General features: G+C 49.8%; 1 protein-coding gene across 1 annotated transcript in view; it reads left to right on the forward strand.

Moving 5' to 3' along the window:
• DIPK2B (divergent protein kinase domain 2B) overlaps positions 1-17,796 on the forward strand; it is a 48,537-nt gene extending 30,741 nt beyond the window's left edge. Inside the window, exons 3-5 of the mRNA XM_081793452.1 lie at positions 8,918-9,091; positions 12,175-12,463; positions 13,889-17,796. Coding sequence (XP_081649578.1) covers positions 8,918-9,091; positions 12,175-12,463; positions 13,889-14,229 — 804 coding nt within the window. The 3' untranslated portion in view covers positions 14,230-17,796. The remainder of the gene's footprint in view (positions 1-8,917; positions 9,092-12,174; positions 12,464-13,888) is intronic.
• The last annotated feature ends 6,301 nt before the right edge of the window (positions 17,797-24,097 follow it).

Genomic DNA, 24,097 nt, shown 5'->3' on the forward strand with positions numbered 1-24,097 from the left:
CAACTGTATTTGCATCCAAAATAAAGCTCGCCACCCCCCCCCCACACCCCGCATCTCCCACCTGCCTGATAACAAGAATGACCCAGGACACCTGTCAAAACATGCAGAGTCCTAGGCCCCCACTGGACCTACCTATTCAGATGGGGCCGAGGGAATCTGTATTTTTTTTTTTTAGTTTCTATTTTAGTTTTGAGAGAGAGAGTGAGCAGGGGAGGGGCAGAGAGAGAGGGAGACAGAGGTTTCGAAGCAGACTCCGCACTGAGAGCAGCGAGCCCGATGCGGGGCTCGAACTCACGAACCATGAGATCATGACCTGAGCCGAAGTCAGATGCTTAACCGACTGAACCACCCAGGTGCCCCAGGGATCTGTATTTTTATCGCACTTTGAAGGCTTCAGTTGTCGGTCAAGTTTGGGACATGCTACCCTACTCTGAAATCACCAGTTTCTCCCAGTGTCTGTCTGTCTCTCTCTCTCTCTCCATGCAGTCATTTTAAATCCCCTACTGAGATCTGGGTATGAAAGCAGGCTTGGGTACCAGTAAGCAGCATGATCTTTAACAAGTCACTTCTGTTTCCTGGTTCTTACCTTAGTACACTTATCTGGAAAATGGGTGCATTTTACTAGCTGCCTTGATGATACAGCCTGCCATTTGCATTTGGCAGCATGGGCTGTGAAAATTAGCGTCACGGAATTTTCCACAACTTGGGAAGCCCTTTGTGAAGCAATCACTAAATGTCCAGGATTGTCACCAGGGCAAGGGAGGACTAAAGGTTCAAAGTTCCTGCAAACGCCAAGGTAACGTCTGCGACAAGGCTGGCCATAGAGCCTGACGCTTATAACTTGTAGAAGGTGTTACTTTCCTTACCCCGATGGTGTCATGCCAACCCTGTTTGTCAAACAGTGATCGCTGCTGAGGCCTCGCGGCACAAGCAGCTCCTGTGATAATCATCAGATGCGGTCCCCTGGCTGCCATCTTTCACCTCCAGTGGAAACCCTCAGGTTGGGCAGATCTCACCCATGGGATGGAACTTGAGAAGAAGCTGGGGCAATTTTCGCACAATTACTGAAGATCCACATAACTTGAAGTGGTGATCTGCTCCGAGGGAAAGTCCCGTCTTGTTCCACCTATGGATGAACTCTCTTATCTCTAGCTTCTAGAAAGGAACAACATGCATAGCTCTTTTTTTTTTTTTTTTTTTAACGTTTATTTATTTTTGAGAGAGAGAGGGACAGAGCATGAACGGGGGAGGGTCAGAGAGAGAGAAGGAGACACAGAATCCGAAGCAGGCTCCGGGCTCCGAGCTGTCAGCACTGAGCCCGATGCGGGGCTCGAACTCACGGACCGCGAGATCATGACCTGAGCCGAAATCAAGAGTCAGACACTTAACCGACCCAGCCACCCAGGCGAACCCATGCATAGCTTTTTCTGTTTTGTTTTGTTTTGTTTTGTTTTCTTAATTTAAATTCAAGTTAGTTAACAGACAGACTAGTCTTGGCTTCAGGAGCAGAACCCAATGATTCATCACTTACATATAACGCCCGGTGCTCATCCCAAAAAGTGCCTTCCTTAATGCCCGTCACCCATTTAGCCCATCACCCCACCCACCTCCCCTCCAGCAACCCTCTGTTTATACTTGGTGTTTAACAGTCTCTTACGGGCTGCCTATCTCTCTGTTTTTATCTTTATTTTTCCTTCCCTTCCCCTATGTTCATCTGTTGTGTTTCTCAAATTCCACATATGAGTGAAATTATATGATACCCGTCTTTCTCTGACTGACTTATTTTGCTTAGCATAATACCCTCTAGTTCCATCCATGTTGTTGCAAATGGCAACATTTCATTCTTTATCATCTCTAAGTAATATTCCATTGTGTGTGTTTATACCATATATATATGTATATATATATATATATATATATATATATATATACACATATATATATTATATACCACATCCTTGTCCATTCATCCATGGACATTTGGGCTCTTTCCATACTTTGGCTATTGTTGATAAGGCTGCTATAAACATTGGGGGGCATGTGCCCCTTTGAATCAGCATTTTTGTATCCTCTGGACATATTCCTAGTAGTGCGTTTGCTGGGTCGTAGGGTAGTTCTATTTTTAATTTTTTGAGGAACCTCCATACTGTGTTCCAGAGTGGCTGCACCAGTTGGCATTCCCACCAGCAGCGCACAAGGGTTCCGCTTTCTCCTGTCATCCTCGCCAACGTCTGCTGTTGCCTGAGGGGTAACGTTAGCCATTCCGACAGGTGTGAGGTGGTATCTCATTGTGGTTTTGATTTGCGTTTCCGTGATGAGGAGTGACGCGGAGCAACTTTTCATGTGTCTGTCGGCCATCTGGATGTCTTCTTTGGAGAAGCGTCTATTTGTGTCTTCTGCCCGTTTCGTCACGGGATGATTTGATTTGGGGTGCTGAGTTTGGGAAGTTCTTTATAGATTTTGGACACGAACCCTTCACTGTTTAAGTACCTCCAACAGAGTCATGGGATCATTTGTCTAGACAATTCGACACTGATGTTTCTGTTGTCGTAAGAACCCTTGCAATGAGGACCCTGTTGGCGGCTGGTGATGTTTTTTGAGCAAACACGCGCGAGAATGTGGATAAAAGCCAACCAAACATCAAAGAACTCATCGGGGAAGTTAGGCCTCGTGTACTCAGATTTCCCGAGAGGCTTCAAAAGTGGAAGCACCTCCAGATTTTGGTCTCAGTTGCTGTCATGTCCACAATGAACAAACGCTTTTCCTTTAGCACCAGTGTGTAATCTGGGTGTAACGTATCTTGTGTATCGTGTTAATAGATTATATTCGGTGCCATATTAATCATTTATTAATTAATATTAGTTCACATGGTGTAAATTATTACTATAATATAAATATTTTGCAGAATATCTAATATTTTATATGCATGTATATATACAAATACACGTGTGTGTACATATATATACATACATATGAGATGTAGTTCAAGGAATTGGCTTATGCAATGATGGGGGGCTGAGTCCGACACGGGGCTCGATCCCACAAACTGTGAGATCATGACCTGAGCCGAAATCAAGAGTCAGACACTTAACCGACCGAGCCACCCAGGCGAACCCATGCATAGCTTTTTCTGTTTTGTTTTGTTTTGTTTTTCTTAATTTAAATTCAAGTTAGTGAACAGACAGACTAGTCTTGGCTTCAGGAGCAGAACCCAATGATGGGGGGCTGGCGAATCCCAGATCCACAGGGCAGAATTTCTTCCTCCCCGGGGAAATCTTAGTTTTGCTCTTAAGGCCTTTCAGCTGGTTAGATGGGGCCCACCCACTCTATGGAGGATAATCCCTTCTCCTTTAAGTCAGCTGGCCGTAGATGGTAACCACATCTCCAAAATCTCTTCACGGCGACACCTAGATCAGCGTTTGGTTGAAAACCGGGCTCCATAGCCCAGCCAAGTTGACACGTAAAACGCCATCATGGTGACATACCCTTTAGATTGTATTGGCCGATGTACAGACTGTTAGGGATTGCGGAGGAGACGTGTGACCATCGCTGTCAGTACCACCCAGCACAGATGGCCCCTGGTAAGTGGCCGTGTGGCAGAGCAGAAGCCCAGTCACTAGCAGCACAGCATGAAGACTTTGACCGGCTGCCCGGGTGCCCCGGGAGATGGTATGAGGCAGGAAATGCAAAGATAAGGAATCCAGGCGCGCTTGTGAGGGGCGGGGCAACAGAAGACCAGGCTTTGCGTTTCCTTTAACCTCTCACTGGCAGGTGCTGCGTTAGCCCTGTTGAGAAGGGAGTGGTGGCTTAGAAATTCCAAAGCAGTGGGCGATCCCCGAAGAGGGTGCCTTTGGCCTGGGGATGAGTCATGGTTTTACTGAAAATGCTTCGTTTCCCAATGCTGTTCGCCGTGAGCCGAGATAATCGCGGGCTTGCACTTGGCCAGAATACACCACAGACGGAACTAGTTGGAGCTCCACTCTGCGGGTGGGACCCCGAGAAGCAGCCGCCTCCACCATAAAGGGAGTTGGGGTACGAGATGGCTTCAGAGCCTTTTCTGGCCATTGTTCTAGAGGCGGGGGGCGGGGGGGGGGGTGTGCTCAGAACCTTCTCGGCAAATGTATCAGTTATGTATTGCTGTGTAACAAACCCTAGTGGCCTCAAACAACGACAACCATCGATTTTGTCCAAAAACTTGCAACTTGGGCAGGGCTTAGAGGAGCGAGCTCACCCAGCTCCACGTGGCATCCCCTGGGGTGGCTCAATACAGCCACCAGGAGCCATTTCCAAGATGGCTCAGTCACGCGGTGGCACGTTGGGGCTGGTGTCAGCGAGGCACTCCACTGAGGGCTGCTTCCTCTCCCTGCGGCCAGGATTTTCTTACGGCATGGTAGCTGGGTGCGAGAAGACAGCCAAGGAGAAGCTGAATCACCTTTCATGGCCAAGGCTCGGCAGTCATGTGTCATCACTCCCCTAAGCATGCCAGTCACTAAAAGTGAGTCACCCAGGCCAGTCCATGTTCCAGGGGAGGGGAATTAGACTCCACCCCTTGAGGGGAGGAGAGTCGAAGAGTTTGCGAACATGTTTTAAAATGACCACAGCTGGCGTGCCTGTGTGGCTCAGGCCATTAAGCACCTGACTCAATTTCAGCACGTGTCCAGGGTCCCGGGGTTGTGGGATCAAGCCCCGTGTCAGGCTCTGTGCTAAGCATGGAGCCTGCTTGAGATTCCCCCCCACCTCTGTCTCTCTCTCTCTCCTGCCCCTCTCCTCCATTTGCCCCCCCCAACTCTCTCTCTTTCTAAAATTAAAAAAAAAAAAAAACCTCAGCAAATGGCATCCACCCTCACGTTGGGTGTTATCTCCAACATGTCCCTTTTTCTTGCCCCTCCTCCCCCATCCAGCCAATCGCCCAGACTGATGGATTCTACTGCTGACGAATATCTTCAAATCAAAGCTTTTCATCCTCCCCTCTCACACCTGGACCACTGCATCTTCCTGATTTCCCTGCGTCCACTCTTTCTTCCTGTGACACTTGGGATTAAGTTCAGTCGCATATGACAAGAAGTTCAAATCACAGTGGCTTACACAAGATCAAAATATATTTCCCTTTTACATAAAAGAAACAGATCCAGGGGCGCCTGGGTGGCTCAGTCAGTTAAGCGACCGACTTCGGCCCAGGTCATGATCTCGCGGTCCGTGAGTGCGTGGGGCTCTGTGCTGACAGCTTGGAGCCTAGAGCCTGTTTCGGATTCTGTGTCTCCCTCTCTCTCTGCCCCTCCCCTGCTCATGCTCTGTTTCTCTCTCTCTCCCTCTCTCTCTCTCTCAAAAATAAATACACATTAAAATTTTTTTTTAAAAAAAAGAAAAGAAACTGACACCTGAATGTCCAGGGATGATACAGTGACTCTATGATTCTCGAGGACCCAGGCTATTTTCATTTTGCTGCTCTACAACACTCAGCATGCCCTGGTCCAAAATGGCTGCCTAATCACCAGCCATCGCTTCCGCATTCCGGGGTGGGGTGGGGGGGGCGGGGAAAGAATGAAGAAGGATACACCCTGTCCCTTTAAGGGTCCTTCCCAGAACTTTCTCCATATATTTCATTGACCAGGACCCAGTCACATCACCACACCTAGCTGCAAAAGAAGCTGAGAGAATGCAATCTTTAGGCAGCCATATGCCTCACTAGCATCCAAGAGCCCATAACTAGAAGACACAGTTCTCTGAATCTATCCACACTGCACCCAGAATCATTTTCCTCAAGTGCGTATGTGAGTATATCACTTCCCTGCTCAAGGCCTTCAGTGGTTCCCAGCCCTTCGGGATAAAATTAACATTCCTTAAAATGACCCCAATGTTCCTGCCATCTGGCCTCCTCTCTTCCCACTGTCACTAGCGTATTCTCTCTCATCTCAAGGTTTATTCAAGGTGTTCTGTCTGCAAAGAATCCTCTCCCACCCTCTCTGTGGGGTCCCTCTACCCATGCTTCCGGCCTCAGCCGAGACGTCCCAGTCCTCCAAGATTTGATGAGCCGATAGATGTGTTTTCGTTTCTTTTAGAATCGCACAGAAAAACTGAGCTTTTGGGTTCAAGAAAATGTTCGCGTTTCTCAATATTCATACTACATGCCTCCCTCGGCTCTTGCAAGGCATAAATAAAAGAAGCCACTACCTGTGAGGGGCTTAGAACGGCTCCTGTTGTACAGGAAGCGCTCAATAATTATCATCTATTATTATTGGCCAAATATAATATGGCCTTATATAATATAGCCATATATAATTGGCCATATATAATATGGCCAAATCGTGTCCTACCTCTTCCAGAGGTATTTTCCCGGGCATTGGGCTCACAGAAGAGAAGAGATTACTTATCTCCTCCTGTCCCCAATGATTATCTGTAAAGGTGGAATTTCAGGCTGCCCGGGACAGAGATCAGAAGCAAAGAGATGTTCTTGTAGCTTCAAATCATCTGTGGACTCCACCTGGGTAGCTTATGGGGACAGAAGTGGGGCAGGACCTATTCAGGGGAAATGGTGCGGATCTAACAGATCAGGTCCTGTCTTAGCTCGGGCTACTGTAACAGAGTAGCATAGACTAGGGGGGGTTAAACAACGGAAGGTTATTTCTCACACTTCTGGAGGCTCGGAAGTTCCAGGTCAAGGTGCCGGTCCATCGGCTCCTAGGGAACGCTCTCTCTTCGTGTGATGCTCCCGTGTCTCTTCTTTTTTTGAGAGAGAGTGAGAGAGGCAGAGAGAGAGAGAGAGAGAGAGAGAGAGAGAGAGAGAGAGAATCTTAAGCGGGCTCCACGCCCAATGCAGAGCCCAAATCAGGGCTCAATCTCACGACCATGAGATCATGAGCTGAGCCGAAATCAAGAGTCGAAAATCAAGACTGAGCCTCCCAGGTGCCCCAACGTGTCTCTTCTTATCTAATCCCTTTATGAAGGCTCCACCCTCGTGGCCTAGTTACTTCCCAAAGGCCCCACCGTCTGATACCATCCCGCTGGGGATGAAGGTTTCAACATATGAATTTGGGGGGGGGGGGGGGCAGGGGGACAAACATGCAGTCCCTACCCGGTTCAAATCCTGAATCCAACCCTTGCCCACACTCTGAAGACTTCCAATTCCTCGGTTGCAAAACAAGATGCATAATGACACCTACCTCGTGGGTGCCTGGGAGCATGAAATGAACTACTACATGGGGAATACCCAGCCCACTGCCTGGCAGGTGGTGGGTTAGTCCCCACTCCTCCCATCTATGAACATTCCCGAAGGATGGAACACACAGGAACTGGACCCTCACAGACTCAGAGGTGCAAAAATGGAATGGTCTTTAATCTGCTCTCTCTGAGCTCAGCTCCCGCGCTGTCACCCCTCTGGGGAGTAAGCCGGGGCATCTGAACACCGTCAGACGACCCCAGTCACATTCCATCATGCCCAGTCACTTCAGAATTTGGACCAGCCCCCTCCCTCCCTGGGGAGTCCGAGGGCTCACTGGGTAGTTCAACATGGTACCATGGTACTATCCATGGCAGTTCAACAACCCTCCGCACTGGCTTCTACCAGTCAGTTCTGGTCATCGTCAGGGGGCAGAGGCATGCTGTGCCCTCGGCCGTGGTCTAGCCATGTGGGAATGTGACCAACTGTCTCGGGTTCCCAGTTTTAGCTCTGAAAGCTCCATGTCCCAGGAAACTCTCAGTCCCAAGCAAACAGGGATGGTTGAGTCTATCTGTGCCCCCTTCAACCTCCAAGACGCTCAAGGCATCTCAAGGCTCCCAGTGATCCTTCCATCCTCCTGGGTTCTGGTTGTGGAGATGGCGGGCTCCAGGCTGCCACCCCGGCCCCGTGCTAGGATGTCCGGGGGCTCTGGAGAACCCCCCCCCCCCACCTCGCCACCTACCCCAACGGCTCACTCAGCCAGAGCCTCCGCTAGGCGGGCAGCCCGGAAACACGGTCTACAGACACCTGTGGGACACTTTTGGCCCTGGACCTTTCAGGCTTTGGTTTGCAATCTTCAAAGCCAGGCTCTTAGAGCTTGAAAATCCTGTTCTCAGCCACAAAGCCTGACTCCTGTTCCTGCTGCTATCATTGGCTATCACCCCTATCCTCTGTGCTGGGAGTTTAAACTTCTTTCATGCAATAAAAGCCGATAGCGTTTACTGAGTGCTTACCGCTGGCCAGACGCTCTTCGAGTATTTTACACCTATTGGTTTTTTTCATCCTCATGATCTCTTATTACTGGCACCCTCGCTTTAGACTTTAATCCAAAGTACAGAGAGACGAAGTAACTCGTCCAACGTCACACAGCTAGCCGGTAGGTGTGGGGCTGGGGCTGAATTGTGGCCAGCTGGGCCCCAGGCCCCTATTTTTAACTCGCTTTTATCAGTCGGTTGGGTTCATTCTCTTGGTTCAGCGTGAAGAGAAAATGGCGGCAGGGTGGAAGGTCACGGAAGGTAAGCATAGGTCCGGACCTCCCAATTTGATCCCAAGAAGATGCTCACGTGTAACACCACAATCGTGGTAGGCGTCACGAGACGGTGGAAGGAATCGAAAAGGTCAGTGAGGGCCGCTCTGGTTAATTCGGTGTGAGATTGGCTCTCCGTGGAGGGGCACAGTGGGGGTGTGACGGTGGCCAAATGCAGGATCTCTAACACGTTCACTGCCTGCTGGGCTGTGCCACCTGCCCAGCGCCTGCTTACCCTGCCCCTAGGACAGCTCATCCTTTCTCCCTGGCCCTCGGGGTCTCCCCCCCAGGCCCCCCCCCCAGCCCGAGCCCGTGCAGCCCCTTACTCTCTCCATCCTCCAAATCTAGTGTCTCCTCCCACCATCAGGGCCTGCCTGTGTCCCGTCCTGACGGCTCCCCACAAGACCTCAGCAGCCTTTCCCCCTCCTGGGGTCTCTCCCACCCACCTCCCACAGGGCCTGCCCAGTCCCTTCCTGCGCTGCCCGTCACAGCGACTCCTGGACCGTGTGGTCCGACGCTACGCCGAGGTGGCCGATGCTGGCAGCATCTTCATGGACCACTTCACGGACCGCGACAAGCTACGTCTGCTCTACACGCTGGCTGTCAACGCGCATCCCATCCTCCTGCAGGTACGCGGGGACTCCCCCCCCCCCACCCTGGGGAGGGGGTTCAGGTCGGGCTCCAAGGGGGCCAGCCCCGGGCTTAGCTCTCTTCCCCTTTACAGCAAGCCTTGGGGCCACACCTCCTGGAGATGAGCCCCGCAGCGATGCTTAGAAAGGACAAAACCGTGGAAGTACCCTAGATGTCTACCAATAGGGGAATGGGCAAGTAAATGAGGGTGCACTTGAACTTGGGGATACACTGATCAGTAAGGCAGTCATGGTGGCTCCCCGTTTTCTTGTAGTTTCCAATCCAGTGCTGGAGGCAGCCACCGAGCAAGTCAACAAGCATCCACAGAACATGGGGAGCCCAGTCGCACCCATTTCCCCCAAATGCCAAGAATCAGGATGCTCACACCATGGGCACAAAGGAAACTAGGAAGTGAGGGGAAGGAGCGGGAAAAGGAGGAGGGCTACAGAGAGGAGGAGGGAGAAAGAGGAAGGAGGGGGACAGAAAAGACATGGAAGGGCACCTGGGTGGCTCAGTCGGTTAAGCATCCGACTCTTGACTCTTGATTTCGGCTCAGGTCATGATCTCGTGGGTTGTGAGTTCGAGCCCTGCTGTCGGGCTCTGCACTGACAGTGTGGAGCCTGCTTGCGATTCTCTGTCTCCCCCTGCCTCTGCCCCTTTCCCGCTCATGCTCTGTCTCTCTCTTTCAAAATACATAAATGAACATGAAAAAGCAATTAAAAAAACAAAAGAACGAAAAGAGAAGGAAAGGGAGAAGGTACAAGTGGAGGAAGAAGACGCCCCAGCAAAGACACTTGATATTTATGATCACAATTAATTCTATAATTATTAATTTCATCATGTTAATGTAACTTTAAGTATAATCATATGCTGTTGTTAATTGTGCATAATTAATAATTATTGTTATATTAATTAGATTGCATATTCTATCATATATTAGTAACTGATATATTAATATATTTCTCATCTATAATTATTTGATATATAATTATTTATTATATATCATATATTAATATATATTAATCATTATGCATAATATAATTTGTAAAATATAATAATAGAATATAAAATTAATCATTATGCATAATATAATTTATAAAATATAATAATAGACTATAATATAAAATTAATCATCATGTGTAATATAATTTGTAAAATATAATAATAGACTATAATATAAAATTAATCATCGTGTGTAATATAATTTGTAAAATATAATAATAGACTATAATATAAAATTAATCATTATGTGTAATATAATTTGTAAAATATAATAGAATATAATATAAAATATATAAAATGAGTTATAATTCTATGATAGCATATATAATAATATATTAATAATCATATGATTTGCTATATAACCATTAATATATTAATGTATAAGTTACTGTGTCGTGAATGTATATTTATTAATACATACATGATTACTATTTTGAAATATAATGAGCTACTCTCACTTCTTGAGCACCTGCCAGGTACTGGATATTGTATTGAATGCTTTACATCACGACCACTCGACAACTGCACGGAAATATTATCATTGTCCCCCTTTCCAGATGAGGTGGGTGGGGCTCCGAGATATGAGGTGACCTGACCACAAGTCACTTAGCTAAGGTCAGCAATGGGACCCAAACCCAGAGCCATCTGGACCCAAATCCAGTGCTGGGTCCGGACTCTTTCCGCTAAAACCTGCCTAGTGACCCCCGAGGGTCTTCTTTCCCGTTGTCCCAACCTCAGTGGTGGCAGCCAACTCCCAAGAGGCCTGGGCTGGGACCCTCCATGCACGCAGGGCTGGGGGAGGGGAGGGCAAGACCTCCCTCTACGGCAATAGTGGGAGAGCCTCACAACATGCGGATGGGTTAAAAGGGGCAGAAGGCCACAGAAAATCATCAGAGAGGGGAATCAGTTCTTTTTCTTAAAGAAGGAAAATAAGAAACAAAAAGTGGTATTTATCCTTTCTGCCGTTTCCCCCTGGTTTAAAGAAATACCATTCTAGGGGCGCCTGGGTGGCTCGTTTAAGCATCCGCCTCTTGATTTCGGCTCAGGTCACAATCTCACGGGTTCGTGGGATCGAGCTTCACATCGGGCTCTGTGCTGACAGTGCGGAGCCTGCTTGGAACTCTCTCTCTCTCCCTCGCACTCTTCCCGGCTCATACTCTCTCTCTCAAAATAAATAAAAAGGAAGGAAGGAAGGAAGGAAGGAAGGAAGGAAGGAAGGAACTATTCTAGATACAGCTGCTTCAATAAATAGTCAAGAAAAGACCAGCCAGGATTCCCGCCTCCCTCTGTCATTTCCCAAATCCACACAAGTGGTGCTCTTGTGAGGACACAAAGGACATCCGCTGGGGGCTGTATGCTTCCCTAGATCAGTGTCAGGCTGTTGGAAGGTTCCAGTTTTGGGAGTGGGGGGGCATTTGTGATTAGGTAGTTACCCAAACCAGGCAGATTCACCCAGAGTCAGTGCCATGGTTCCCAAAACTTGTGCCACCAGGGGCCACTTTCATGATTTTGGCTCTATCCCAGAACCTGGTGCCTGTGCTGTCATTTTAAAAAATATTTTTCTCTGGGGCCCCTGGGTGGCTCCGTTGGGTAAGCATCCCACTCTTGCTTTCGGCTCAGGTCATGATCTCACGGTTCGTGAGTTCAAGCCCCGAGTCGGCTCTGCGTTGGCAGGGAGGAGCCTGCTTGGGATTCTCTCTCTCTCTCTCTCTCTCTCTCTCTCTCTCTCTTTCTCTCTGCCCCTCTCCACTCTCTCTCTTTCTCTCTCTCTCTCAATAAATAAACATTTTAAAAATATTTCTCTTTAAATAAGCCTCTTTTTTTTTTTTTTTTAAGCCCATGGCCTCTTCCTAGGCACTGGTATCTGTGAAATCCCAAATACTGGTCATATTTTCTCGACTCTTCAACTCTTAAAAAAAAAGGGGGGGGGGGTTGAGGGCCCCGTGGCGGACACGTTTGGAGACGGAGGGTGCCCGGTAAGGCTGATCCCTCCGGGTGCTGCCGGTGAGAGGCAGGGGAACAGGTGTCCCGGCAAGTTTTTCTCTCTCATCCTCTAATGCGTCCTCCTTCCCGCTTCCAGATCTTCCCCGGCGCTGAGGGCTGGCCGCTGCCCAAGTACCTGGGCTCCTGCGGCAGATTCCTGGTCAGCACCAGCACCAGCCCTCTGCGGGAATTCTACGGCGCGGCCCCGGACCAGGCGGCCGACCTGGCCTACCAGCTCCTCGGGGTCCTGGAGTCCCTGAGGAGCAACGATCTGAACTACTTTTTCTACTTCACCCACGTCGATGCGGGCACGTTTGGCATCTTTAACAACGGGCATCTGTTCATCCGGGATGCCAGCGCCTTGGGCGTCATCGACAAGCAGGAAGGTACCCAGCGTGGGCCCGGCTGAGCAGCTGTCAGAGGGGAAGTCAGGGTGACAGGAGGCAGGGAGGGGTGACTGAGTGGGGAGGGGAAGGTCGCACCCCCAGGTCTTTCCAGTCTCTGGGTGTCACAGTGAGAGCAGCCCACGGTCGGCGGGGGCGGCGGGGGGGGTGTCAGCTGTCACGTAAAATGTCCTTCTCCCCCGTTTGAGTCTGTGCTCCGACTCTATCTCTAAAGGGGAACTGGACCTTGGCCATGGAGGCATTTTGCATCGTGGCCCGGCCCCGACTGCACCCTCAGGGCGCTGCTGTTGACCCAATTCGGTCTGGGCACACTGGGACTCGCCCTGCCCCCTCTTCGCACACACACCACCACCGGATCCATTTTCTCAGAGCCTTGCGCATCAGATGCTTCTAGCCCTTATCTGAAACTTACATATCTGGCTGATTCACTGGTACACGTTGCCATCCATTTCCGCACTTTCGCTTTGTAAAAATGTTCAGACTAAAAACCACGGCATCAATTGAGGTGTATGAGTGAATCATGTTTCTCCCCATGTGCCCCGGCTCATCCAGGGTTCTAGAACTCTTGGAACATCCCAGTTTCTAGCTGTGACCGGATTTTCCGAACCCAATCAGAGGACAGAGGATTTTCTTCTCTGATCTCCGATTTTGCTTACACGAGAAGGCCTACGAAGACAGGCCGGTTAAGCCACACTTGCTTCCTGATTTGCCTTTATTAAGAAGAATCAAGTCAGTGGGCGCCGGGGTGGCTCAGGCAGTTGTATGTCTGACTTCCGCTCAGGTGGCGATCTCAAGGTTCATGAGCGCGAGCCCCGCGTCGGGCTCTGTGTTGACCGCTCAGAGCCTGGAGCCTGCTTCGGATTCTGTCTCCCTCTCTCTCTCTGCCCCTTCCCCACTTGTGCTCTCTCTCTCTCTCTCTCCAGAATAATAAATATATAAACATTAAAAAAAAAAAAAAATCAAGTTAGAAGAAATGAGTCTGGTTCCATAATACTGGGGATACGAAAACTATTGCGCCTGTCGGTCGCACTGAATGCATATTCTGAATCACCTGTTGTTTCTCCCAACTCTGGACTCAAAAAGAACCAGTGGATCCGGTTCCAGCGATTTCTGGGGCTCGCCCATTGAGTCATTATAATGGGAGCATCGCAGTGCGGATGCGAGCCCTCTGATTCGAACCCAGCCTGTGGCAGGGACAAGCGCACGCTCCGTGCCCAGGCTTCATCCTACCGCAGCACAGTGAGCCCGTCCCACTGTTGTTCCCAGCCGGGACCATTGTGTCCCCGACGCTCTGCATCTGGTGACTGGACACGCCGGGGCGCTGGCCGCACCATTCACCCCGCAAGTCTAACCAGTGGCGCCCCCCGCCGGTTGCAGGGCGTCTAACATCTCCCATCTCTCTTCCAGGCAGCCAGGCGGCCGCCAGGGCAGAAGAGAGTCCAGACATCTTCAGCTGCCTGGTTTCCGGCTGCCGGGCCCCGCTGCCCTCCTGCGACGCCGTCCCCGAGAAGCAAAGCCTGGTGCTGGTGTGTCGGCGGGTGCTGCCTCAGCTTCTCCAGGGCAAGTTCCCCTCCCCCGTGCAGGACGAGATAGACGCCGCCCTTGCTCGATGTGGGGAGGATGCCAGCCCAGACCCCGAAGTCCTCGGAGCCGCCAGCCGCCTGAAGGACCTCTTGAGGCCCCTGAGAACCTGTGACCCCAGATTCGCCTACCGCTACCCGGATTGCAAGTATAATGAGAAGTTCTGAGGGGCCCGGGGCCTTTGGTGGCCCGGCGGGGACCACATCCTTGGCTCCTCCCCTCCCCCCCTCCAGTCGCGTGGCTGCAGGGTGCAAAGAGGCGGCTGTGTCCCCAGACATTAGGAGAAATGCACGTTCATTTCCCAGGACCCGAGGAACCTGCTGACAGCCAGAGGGGGCTTGTGTCACACGACGTGATTGTCCCAGGGCCAGGCGGTGGCAGACTCGGGTGTGGACACTCCCTGGACCTCTCGGAGCCTCAGTGTCCCCTGTTCTCCATCAGACTCACGAGTTCGTGAAAGAAGACAGGGGGATGTGAAGGGTCACAGACACCTGCCGGTGGTTACAGAATGTTCCAGAAGTGTGCGCGGGCAGGGCAAATGAGACAGAGCCGTGGGGGTGGGGGCCGTTGGGAGGGAAGGCAGGGGGAGGGGGAGGCCCTCTGGCCAAGACCCTGTTAGACTCCAACCAGAGGGGCCCCCTGCCTGCTCTCTGTGTGCTCCCACTGGCCCTCCTGCCGTGCTCCCCACACTGCCACGGGTCGGGGGGAGGAGACCCATGGACAGGGCCACACTCCGGGTGAGCCAAGGGTGAGAAGCGATGACGGGTGGGCTGGGGGGGGGGGGGGGGGGGAGCGATGTGTCGGTCCAGGAGCTCCGAGAAGCAGGTGTCAGGACAGGGGTGAGAGGGGCGAGAATCGGATTCAAAAAGATGCCCGCGTGGAAGGCAAGAAGGAGCAACTCAAGTCTGAGCCCAAGTGAGGGAGAGACGGTCAGCTGCACAATCTAAAGGAAGGTTCGGCAGGGCTGCTGGGGTTTCCTGGAGGACAAGCCAGCCGTCAGAGGAGCCCCGAGTCTCCCCAGGCCAGACGGCCCTTATATCCCGGCTGCCCTCGGTCGCTGGCAGGAAAACAGCCTGCCGCGAGCGTGGCCTTGGCCTAACCGCCAAGATGGATTTCTCCCTGGAGCGGGAGGTCTGTGAGGACACCGCAGCCACTGCCAGGGCCCCAGGCCAGCTCTGTCATCACCAACAGCCTCCAGTGCAGGAGGCTAAGGAGTCTGAGAATGTGCATTCCAACTTGACCTTACAGGTCATTATAAAAATTTTGGTGGTGGTGGGGGGCGCCTGAGTGGCTCAGTCCATTAAGCGTCTGACTCTTGACTTCGGCTCAGGTCATGATCTCACAGTACGTGAGATCGAGCCCCGCGTCGGGGAATGTGCTGACAGCACAGAGCCTGCTTGGGATTCTCTGTTTCCCTCTCCCTCTGTGCCCCTCCCCTTGCTCGCGTGCTCTCTCTCTCTCTCTCCCAAAAATAAACATTTAAAAAATAGTTTTTCAAGGTCAGCCAACAAAACATACTCTATTCGACAGTTTGTCAGTTTGCTTCATACCTTTGAGATATTTAGCCACATACTATGTGGGCCCCTGTGTGTAGTCTTGCCCGGCACCTCAAACCTCAGTGGGGGGCTCTTTGGACCTTTGTCCAGCCTCCCTGTCAGCCCTCTCCTCTCAGGGACCTCCCGGTCGGCCTCCTCTTTCTTCCCTCTGAATCACCACCTTTAGGTCAGAATGCCTGACTTAACAGGCTTCACACGGCAGACGGGGAAACTGAGGCCCAAGGAGGAAGAGCGACTCGCTGAGATAGTTCCAGAACTCCTGCTACCAGTCCACGCCCCTCCTACCTTCCCCGTCACCTGCTGATTTTCACCCTGTCCTAACCACATTGGGTCCCTTCACTCACATTCAAAGATGGGCCAAGAAAAGTCGTATTTGTGGTCCACCAGATTGGTTGTCTTTGGGGTTTGCCCTTCGACTGTTCCAGGCACTACCCCACCCCCCATCCCCAGGGCAATGACAATAGTGAGGATGACGGGCCAAGCTTCTGGAAGGGCAGGGTTGGGCTGCCTGAGAGTCTTTGAGACCATTGCCCTCTGGCTTGGTCTGGAAGGGCAAGGATTGACCACCTTTCCCAACACCTTGCTTTCGACCCAGCGAAACTGATTCTAGACTTCTGGCCTTCAGCACTACGAGACGATACATTTCTAGCAGCTGAAAGCCACCCATTTTGTAGTAATTGGTTCTAGCGGCCACAGGAAACTGACACGCACCCCACACTCTGTCTTAGCGTCTGCTCCTCAAGAACCTGACCTGCAGTATTCCCCAACGCCAGTCTATAGTGACAGGTTCCAACGCCGGACCTGCCCACTGTATGCACCTGTACCCAGGGCTGAGGTTCAGATGGTTCCAGATCTGTGTCCCAGCCTGCCATCCAGCTGGGAGCTCCCTCAGCATGGCGGTGACATGGGGTCCTTTTGTGTTCCCCACGGCAACCGGGCTGGGCACAGAGCGGGTGCTTGGAAAATGCTCTTGCTGAGGACAACGACTGCATTCTCCAGCCCTTCTGGCTTGGTGTTTGTCACAGACCGTGTGCTCTAGACGAAATGTTTGTGTCGCCCCAGAATTCCTACGTTGAAATCCTACCCCCCCGTGTGATGCTGCTTGGTACTGGGCCTTTGGGAGGTGGTTAGCTCCTGAGGGTGGGACCCTCGTGGGTGGGATTAGTCCCCTTGTAAAGGAGACCCCAGAGAGCCCCCTTGTCTCTTGTGCCAAATGAGGACGCAGTGAGAAGATGGCCGCCCACGAACCAGAGAGTGGACCCTCACCAGACACCAGATCTGCCGGCGCCTTGATCTCAGACTTCCCAGCCTCCAGAACTGTGAGAACTGTGAGAACCGACTCTCGATTGCTCACAAGCCACCACCCCGCCCCCCCCCCCAGGTCTGTGGTGTTTGGTTACAGCAGCCCGAACAGACTACGACATTATGCTGGCCATAGACAGGACAGAGGGGCTTCCTTGAGAACGGCTCTTTCCCCTCGACGGCCGGGAGACGGGTTGAGTCAGCACTCAGGAGACTTGGGTCACAAAGATTATCATTGTGGTACATTCTCAGTCCTCGGGAATCCTACTGGAGGCCTCAGAGTGTATTGCTGAGTTTTGCTAGCCACCGCCATTTTATAGCAGGACCAGCTACATAATCTGGGGAGGGGGGGGCTAGTAGAAAACGAAACAGTGGGGCCTCCCGGTATTGAGATTTGCGAGACCACAGAACATTAAATTAAGTGCAAGCCCTGTGAGACTGTACAGTTTGCATGGCCCGTGAAGCTGGTCCTGGGTGCTTGAGAATACTAATTGTTAACCTTGGTGTAGAGGGCTCCTGGGATTCACTGGGGTCTCACTTGACCTCCACAACCAAGGGGACTAGGTGTGGGATCAGAGGTGATATACAAAACACTTCATCACCACCATGGCCAAGGAACTGATCTACGAGAAAGGACTCCACTGGCTGCAGCTATGAGGTGGGCTGTTCAAAGGAGAAAACTAGTTCAGGCAATTCACTCAGAGTGACAGTTTTTAGGTCCCTCGCCTTCCAGACCTCTCCTGTAACATCTGACTTCCACCCGTAAGTGATTCCGTGACCCTGACCATTTCCTCTAGGGTTCAACATAAATATTTTGTTGGATTCGTGCTCTTTCTGGAAAGATCTACAGCCCTGGAATCAGACAGACCTGGTTTCAAACAATGATTCTGCTGGTTCCTATGTGACCTGGGTCAAGTTGCTTAACCTCTCTGAGTCTCCATAAAATGGCGGGGGCGGAGTCCAGGGGGATGGGGGGTGGAGATCTACCTTCTCGGGGTTGCTGTCTTATTTCAATAAGACAGTGTGTCTCGAGAGCCTGGCACATACAGGCATTCTGTGTTTGCCAACGTAGGGCACGAACAGAGGGTCTCTCAGCCAAAAGGGCCACAAAATAAATAATGCTAGCAACATATCATAACCCAGAAATGACCTCCATTCTTACATGACTATACTGATCTAAATAAATACGCGAATAAGTAAATAAACGGGGAAGGCGAGGGCTCTTCCTTACAGAATTCCAACTCATGAATGTAGAAGAAAGGGTGGGAGTGGAAAATGACCACTTGGCCAACACCACACCAATAATTGTTGCAGGCAATGGGTGGCTCAGTCGCTTAAGCGTCGGACTCTTGACTTTGGCTCAGGTCATGATCTCACAGTGGTGAGATCGAGCCCCGCACAGGGCTCCGTGCTGACACTGCGGAGCCTGCTTGGGATTCTCTCTCTTCTCTGTCTCTCTCTCTCTCTCTCTCTCTCACTCTCTCTGCCCCTCCCCTGCTCGCTCGCTCTCTCTCTGTCAAAACAAATAAATAGACTTAAAAAAGTAATAATAATAGTTGTAGGCAAGAATCCCCAGTGGGGGCTAAAACTAGTAGATGAAAGTATGAGAAACAGGGCCTTTGCATCATCTCAAAGTTATCTTGCCACCAACATACTCATTAAGCGTGAAAGGAAAAATAGGAACTTGATGGTGAAAAAACCTGGCAGATGTGACCTTAGCCAGGTGAGCAGGGTCAACATTAGGAGTGATGAGTCACATAGACATCGTGTGCTCCCCACCATGATGCCCCGTGAAGGGCATAGCATCACTTCCGTGGTATTCTTGCCCCAAATGCAAAACCTCAATCGAATTCATGAGATAACATCTACCAAGTTGAGGGACGTCCTACGATTGGCCATGAAAGGCAAGGAAGGACTAGAGAATTGTCACAGATTGGGGGGTGGGGGTGGGGAGGGGGAAACTAGCGGGACCTGAGAACTACATGCAACGTGGGATCCTCGTCTGGATCCTGACCCAGAAGAAGGACATCGGTGGTGTCAATGGCCACCAGCCAAGACTTACCAGGAACCCACCCACAAGTTGAAAAAGTAGGGTCTATTGCTCCTTGGAACAAGGAGAAAATGCACCCCAAGGAGCAACATAAGGTGTCCCAATAAGAGGGGGTCAGAAAGGACTTCTTAGAGGATTAGAGCTTGTTGGGTGAGTTTGGGGACGGTTCAAGGAAGGGGGGCTTTGCTCTGGATTGGATGCTGTCAAGAAGTGGGGGTAAATCCATGATTGCCCATCTCCATACATCCCGTCTATAGGGCAGGAGGAATGAAGCAGGCTAACCCTGTAGTTATCAAAGCAGCAGTCACTCATAGCAGCCAGGGTGGGGGACATGTTGGGTTCTTTTTGGTTGAACAATGATCCTGTTGTTTGTCTTGACTCATTGTGGTCACCGAGTGGCCTTGTTTGATGTTAGCGATGTGAGAAATTGTTTATGTTCAAAGAAAACACGGAGGCCCAGCTGTGAGGGCCAGGCTGGCTCTGAGCACCACCAAGGGGAAGGCTTCACGATGCCAGGCCAGTGCCCAGCTACCGTGGGCTGCTTGGCTGCTTTTCAGTGGGACAGTCGGTGAAATTCCAAGAAGGTCTCTTGGATTAGCACGTAGCATCTCATCAGTGTTCATTGCTTGGGGGATGTCGGGTGGGAATTCTGTCTACCAGTTTGGAACTTTGTTGTAAGTCTAAAATAAGTCTAAAATATTTCTAGTCTAAAGTCTCAAATATTCCCCCCAAAATAAAAAGGGGAAAAGCAACTCGGTGAATGAGGCAGAAATTGGTTGGCCACCAGGTGAGGAAGTTGGCTTGCACAGTGGAGTTGTACTGTATGAAACGAAAGACATATCCCAAAACGTGAAGGCATTACCTGTGTGATAAGATGGTCCTGACTCTGAAAAACACATGGAGACTGAGTCGAGTTAAAAAGAAGACTCGGGGCGCCTGGGTGGCTCAGTTGGTTAAGTGTCTGACTCTTAAATTCGCCTCAGGTCATGATCTCACGGTTCCTGAGATCGAGCCCTGTGTTGGGCTCCTCGCCGACAGCGTAGAGCCTCTCTGCGCCAACCCCCCCCCACCCGCCCCCGCAACTCACACTGTCTCTTTCTCTCTCAAATAAAGAAAATAGAACTTAAAAAAAAAAAAAAAGGAAGACTCCAGTTTCCCATTTGGGGCTTACTCTAGAGTGATGCTCATTGTCCTTACCACAATCGAAAGCAGTAGAGACTCAGGGCTCACATACTCACTCCTGATTCCTTCCCTTCTACCCACAAACCATGGTGCCTCATGTACAGAGATCATGTAGCACAAATGAAGATCCCCCTTCACACCCCTGCACCCCCTTCCCCAATTGGCTGAATCCACCTTTCTGCCTCTTGCCCCTACCTGGAGCTTCTCTCTGAAAAATCCTTCTTGAGGGGGAATTGTGTCAAAAGTGAGCTGATAGTCCCCTTGTCAAAACACATTTTTGTATTTTTTTTTTTTTTAATGATCCTACCCAAGGCAGGCAACAATTCAGGAAAAGAGGCACGTCATGGAAATTTGGTGAAAATATAATCCTATTGAAAAGTAATTTGGCAAAGTTCATCAAGAACCTCAAAAAAGATTGCACACTCTACCCAATAATTTCACTTCTGGGATGCTATCCAAAGGAAGTAATCAAGAATGCAGAGAGATTTATGCACAGACTGACTGTTAAAAATCACGGATTGAACACTTGTAACCTCTACAAAAATGAGAGTAAGTGGAATTTTTAATAGGCATAGACTATCACACAGGGGGAAACGAAAGGAGAAAAATAGAAACAAAATTTTGAAAGCTGGAAAGCAAATAACTTAGCAGGACCCAGAGAACAGAATCCTGAGCTGGCAGCAAAGAATGCTGAGAACCCTCCCAACTTACACCACGAAACCTCTCAAAAAGTTGAGGAATCAGCAGCACTGAATCCTTCAGGAAGTAAGAGGGAAGGCTGAAATAAGGATGAGTCTTAAAAGGCCACTTTAAGACCCAAATGGAGGCACCTGGGTGGCTCAGTCCATTAAGCATCCGACTCTTGATTTCGGCTCAGGTCATGAGACCGAGGTTAGTGAGATCGAGCCCCACATAGGGCTCTGCGATGACACCTTGGGATCCCTCCCTCTCTCTCTCTGCCCCTCCACTGCTTGTCCTCTCTCTCTCTCTCAAAATAAACAAATAAACATTAAAAAGTAAATCAATCCATCAACCAACCAATAAAAAGCAAATGGAACCCGATCTCCCTCTCCCTTCGTTGCCAGGTGATGGCCCTCCAAGCCGCAACAAAATATTGGAAACTCCTTGCCTGGAAACAGTAAATCAAAGGGTCTTCAGGGACAGCAGGGAGAGTAGAACAGTAAGTCACACTGAAAACTAGGGGATCAAGGGCATGTGTGCACAGTAGATGCTCTGTGCCCTCCCGTGTGCTGAAACCCATCCCCACCCCAGGCAGGAGAACTGACCAGTGAGCTTCCAGGGAAAGGTTAAAAACTCCCAACATCGGAAGCCCCTCAACCATCCCACTCAGGTCTCTAAGGGAAGGTCACAGCTGGCAAACCCCACTGGTCGTCCAGAGCACCTAGTTATCCTTTTAGTTCCCCAGTCCATTTTTTTTCTGCCTTTTTTCTAATATTGTTTTGAAATATTTTCAGACTCTCAGAAAAGTTGGAAGGAACGTACAAATCATTGCCATATACCCTGTACTGGTATTCTCAACTATTTAATTTTTTCCATGTTTGCTTTATCATTTTCTCCCTCTTCATTTCTCTCTCTCTCCCTCCTTCCCTGTCTCTCCTCCTCCATGTCTCTCTCTCTTCCTCTCCCCTCCCCTTCCCCCGATTCGGGGGCTTGAACTCACGAACCGTGAGATCATGACCTGAGCCGAAGCCGGATGCTCAACCGACTGAGCCAGCCAGGCGCCCCCCAACCATCTTTTTCTGAACCATCTTACAATAGGTTACAGACGTGCCTCTAAATACTTCAGGGTTTATATCCTAAAAACAAAGAAAGGCTCACATAACTACAGTACAATTCTCAAAACCAGGAGGTTAACCCTGATGCCACATTATTTCATAACCACGGCCGTTATTCAAATGTTTCTAATTTCTCCAGTAAGGTCCTTCATAGAAATTTTTTTCTGGTCCAGGATCCAATTCAGGATCACAGATTGCATTTAGTTGGCATGTCTCTTGCCTTCCTTTCATCTGGAACATTTTCTCAGCCCGTGTGTGTGTGTGTGTGTGTGTGTGTGAGAGAGAGAGAGAGAGAGAGAGAGAGAGAGACAGAGAAAGAGAGAGAGATCACCTTGACATCTCTGAAGAGGAAAGGAATATTGTAGAATTTCCCTCAATTTGGGTTTGTCTGTTGATCCGTAATGATTCAATTTAGCCTTTTCATTTGGGGGAGGGAGGCCTCAGAAGTGAGGCTGAGCTCCCTTCTTCGCATCCTATCAGAAAACACATGAGGTCAACTTGTCTCATCACTGGTGACACTCACGTGGCTGACATGAAGTCTACCAGGTTTCTGCCCTGTAAGTTTAAACGGGAATTGGAGAAGACATCCTCTGAGATTATGCAAATCTCCTGTATTCGTCAAACTTTCACCCACTTGCGTTAGCATCCATTGGTGATTTTGCCTAAATAACTCTTACTACGGTGGTTGCCAAATGACGATTTTGTAAAAATTCTACTCTTCCCTTTGCATGTGTGAGTAGCATTCTGTTGTCAAACAAAAAAACTTTTCTTCCTCCCTACTTGGGTTTTTTTTTTAATTTTTTTAATGTTTATTTATTTTTGAGAGAGACAGAGACAGAGACAGAGCATGAGCGGGGGAGGGGCAGAGGGAAAGGGAGACAGAATCTGAAGCAGGTTCCAGGCTCCGAGCTGTCAGCACAGAGCCCGATTGGGGGATCTGGCTCATGAGCCGCGAGATCATGACCTGAGCGGAAGTCAGGTGCTTAACCGACGGGGCCACCCAGGCGCCCCCCTTCCCTACTTACTTATTAATGCTTTGTATTAATTAATACAATTAATTAAATAAAATTAATTAATAAAAATCAATAGTTTGTATAAATATGGACTTGTGGATTCTTGTTTTCTTTTTGCTTTCATATCTCTTTTATGTCCCGAGTAACAAGGGGAGGATTCTTATTTTATTCAGTAGGTTATAATGTATGATTATCATTTATTTTGGTGCTCCAAATTTTCCCGGGGTTGAACAGTAGGAAAATTCCCAGGGGGTAGAGCAAAAAGTCAGACTAAAAATGAGAAAAAAATTAATTACAGAATTAGCCCAGGAGGTCCAATATCCAATAACAGGAGTCCCAAAGAGAACACACACACACACACACACACACACACACATAGACACAGATACATGCATAAACATAGACCACACATAGTGACACAAACACATACACAAAGACACACACGGACACACAGACACATGTACCCAAACACAGATACTGACATAGATGTGGAGACACACATATGTACACAATCACACACAGACATACCAACAGAAACAGAGACAAATAGATACACACACACATACACACACACACAGGGGAGGAAATCATTAACAAAAAAATTAAATTTCCCAGAAGGAAAAGGTCAGTCGTGTTTACATTGTAAGGACTCATGGAGTGCCCCTTACAATGCATGAATGTTTAGAGCCCTGGGGACAAAAGAAAGACGCTGCAAGTTTCAGGAGGCTGGGGCTGGGGCAAATGGTCACGTAGACAGAGTCAGAAGTTAGAATGGTCTCAAACTTCTCCCCAACACTAGAAGCCAGAAGAGAGCAACTTCAAAATTCTGAAAGAAAATTATTTCCGCCTTCGATTCTCTACCCACAACACTATCGATCACTCCTATGTCCGAACTACCAATTGTAGACATCCGAATTCTAGAAGTTTCCATTTCTAAACAGTGTATTTTAGGAAGCTATTGGAGGATGTGTTCGGCCAAAGACTACGGTAGACCAAGATAAAGGAGACCCAAGGTGTAGGATAGAAGAGATCCAGCATGGGAGAAGGGGAAAGGGGTCCCCAGAAAATGGCAAAAGGTGGTCCCGGGAGACAGCTGTGCATGAGGCATGGGGCCACCCAGTCCACAGGGGAGCAGG

This window comes from Panthera onca, chromosome X (genome assembly GCF_046562875.1).
Source record: "Panthera onca isolate mPanOnc1 chromosome X, mPanOnc1 haplotype 2, whole genome shotgun sequence".
NCBI lineage: Eukaryota > Metazoa > Chordata > Mammalia > Carnivora > Felidae > Panthera > Panthera onca.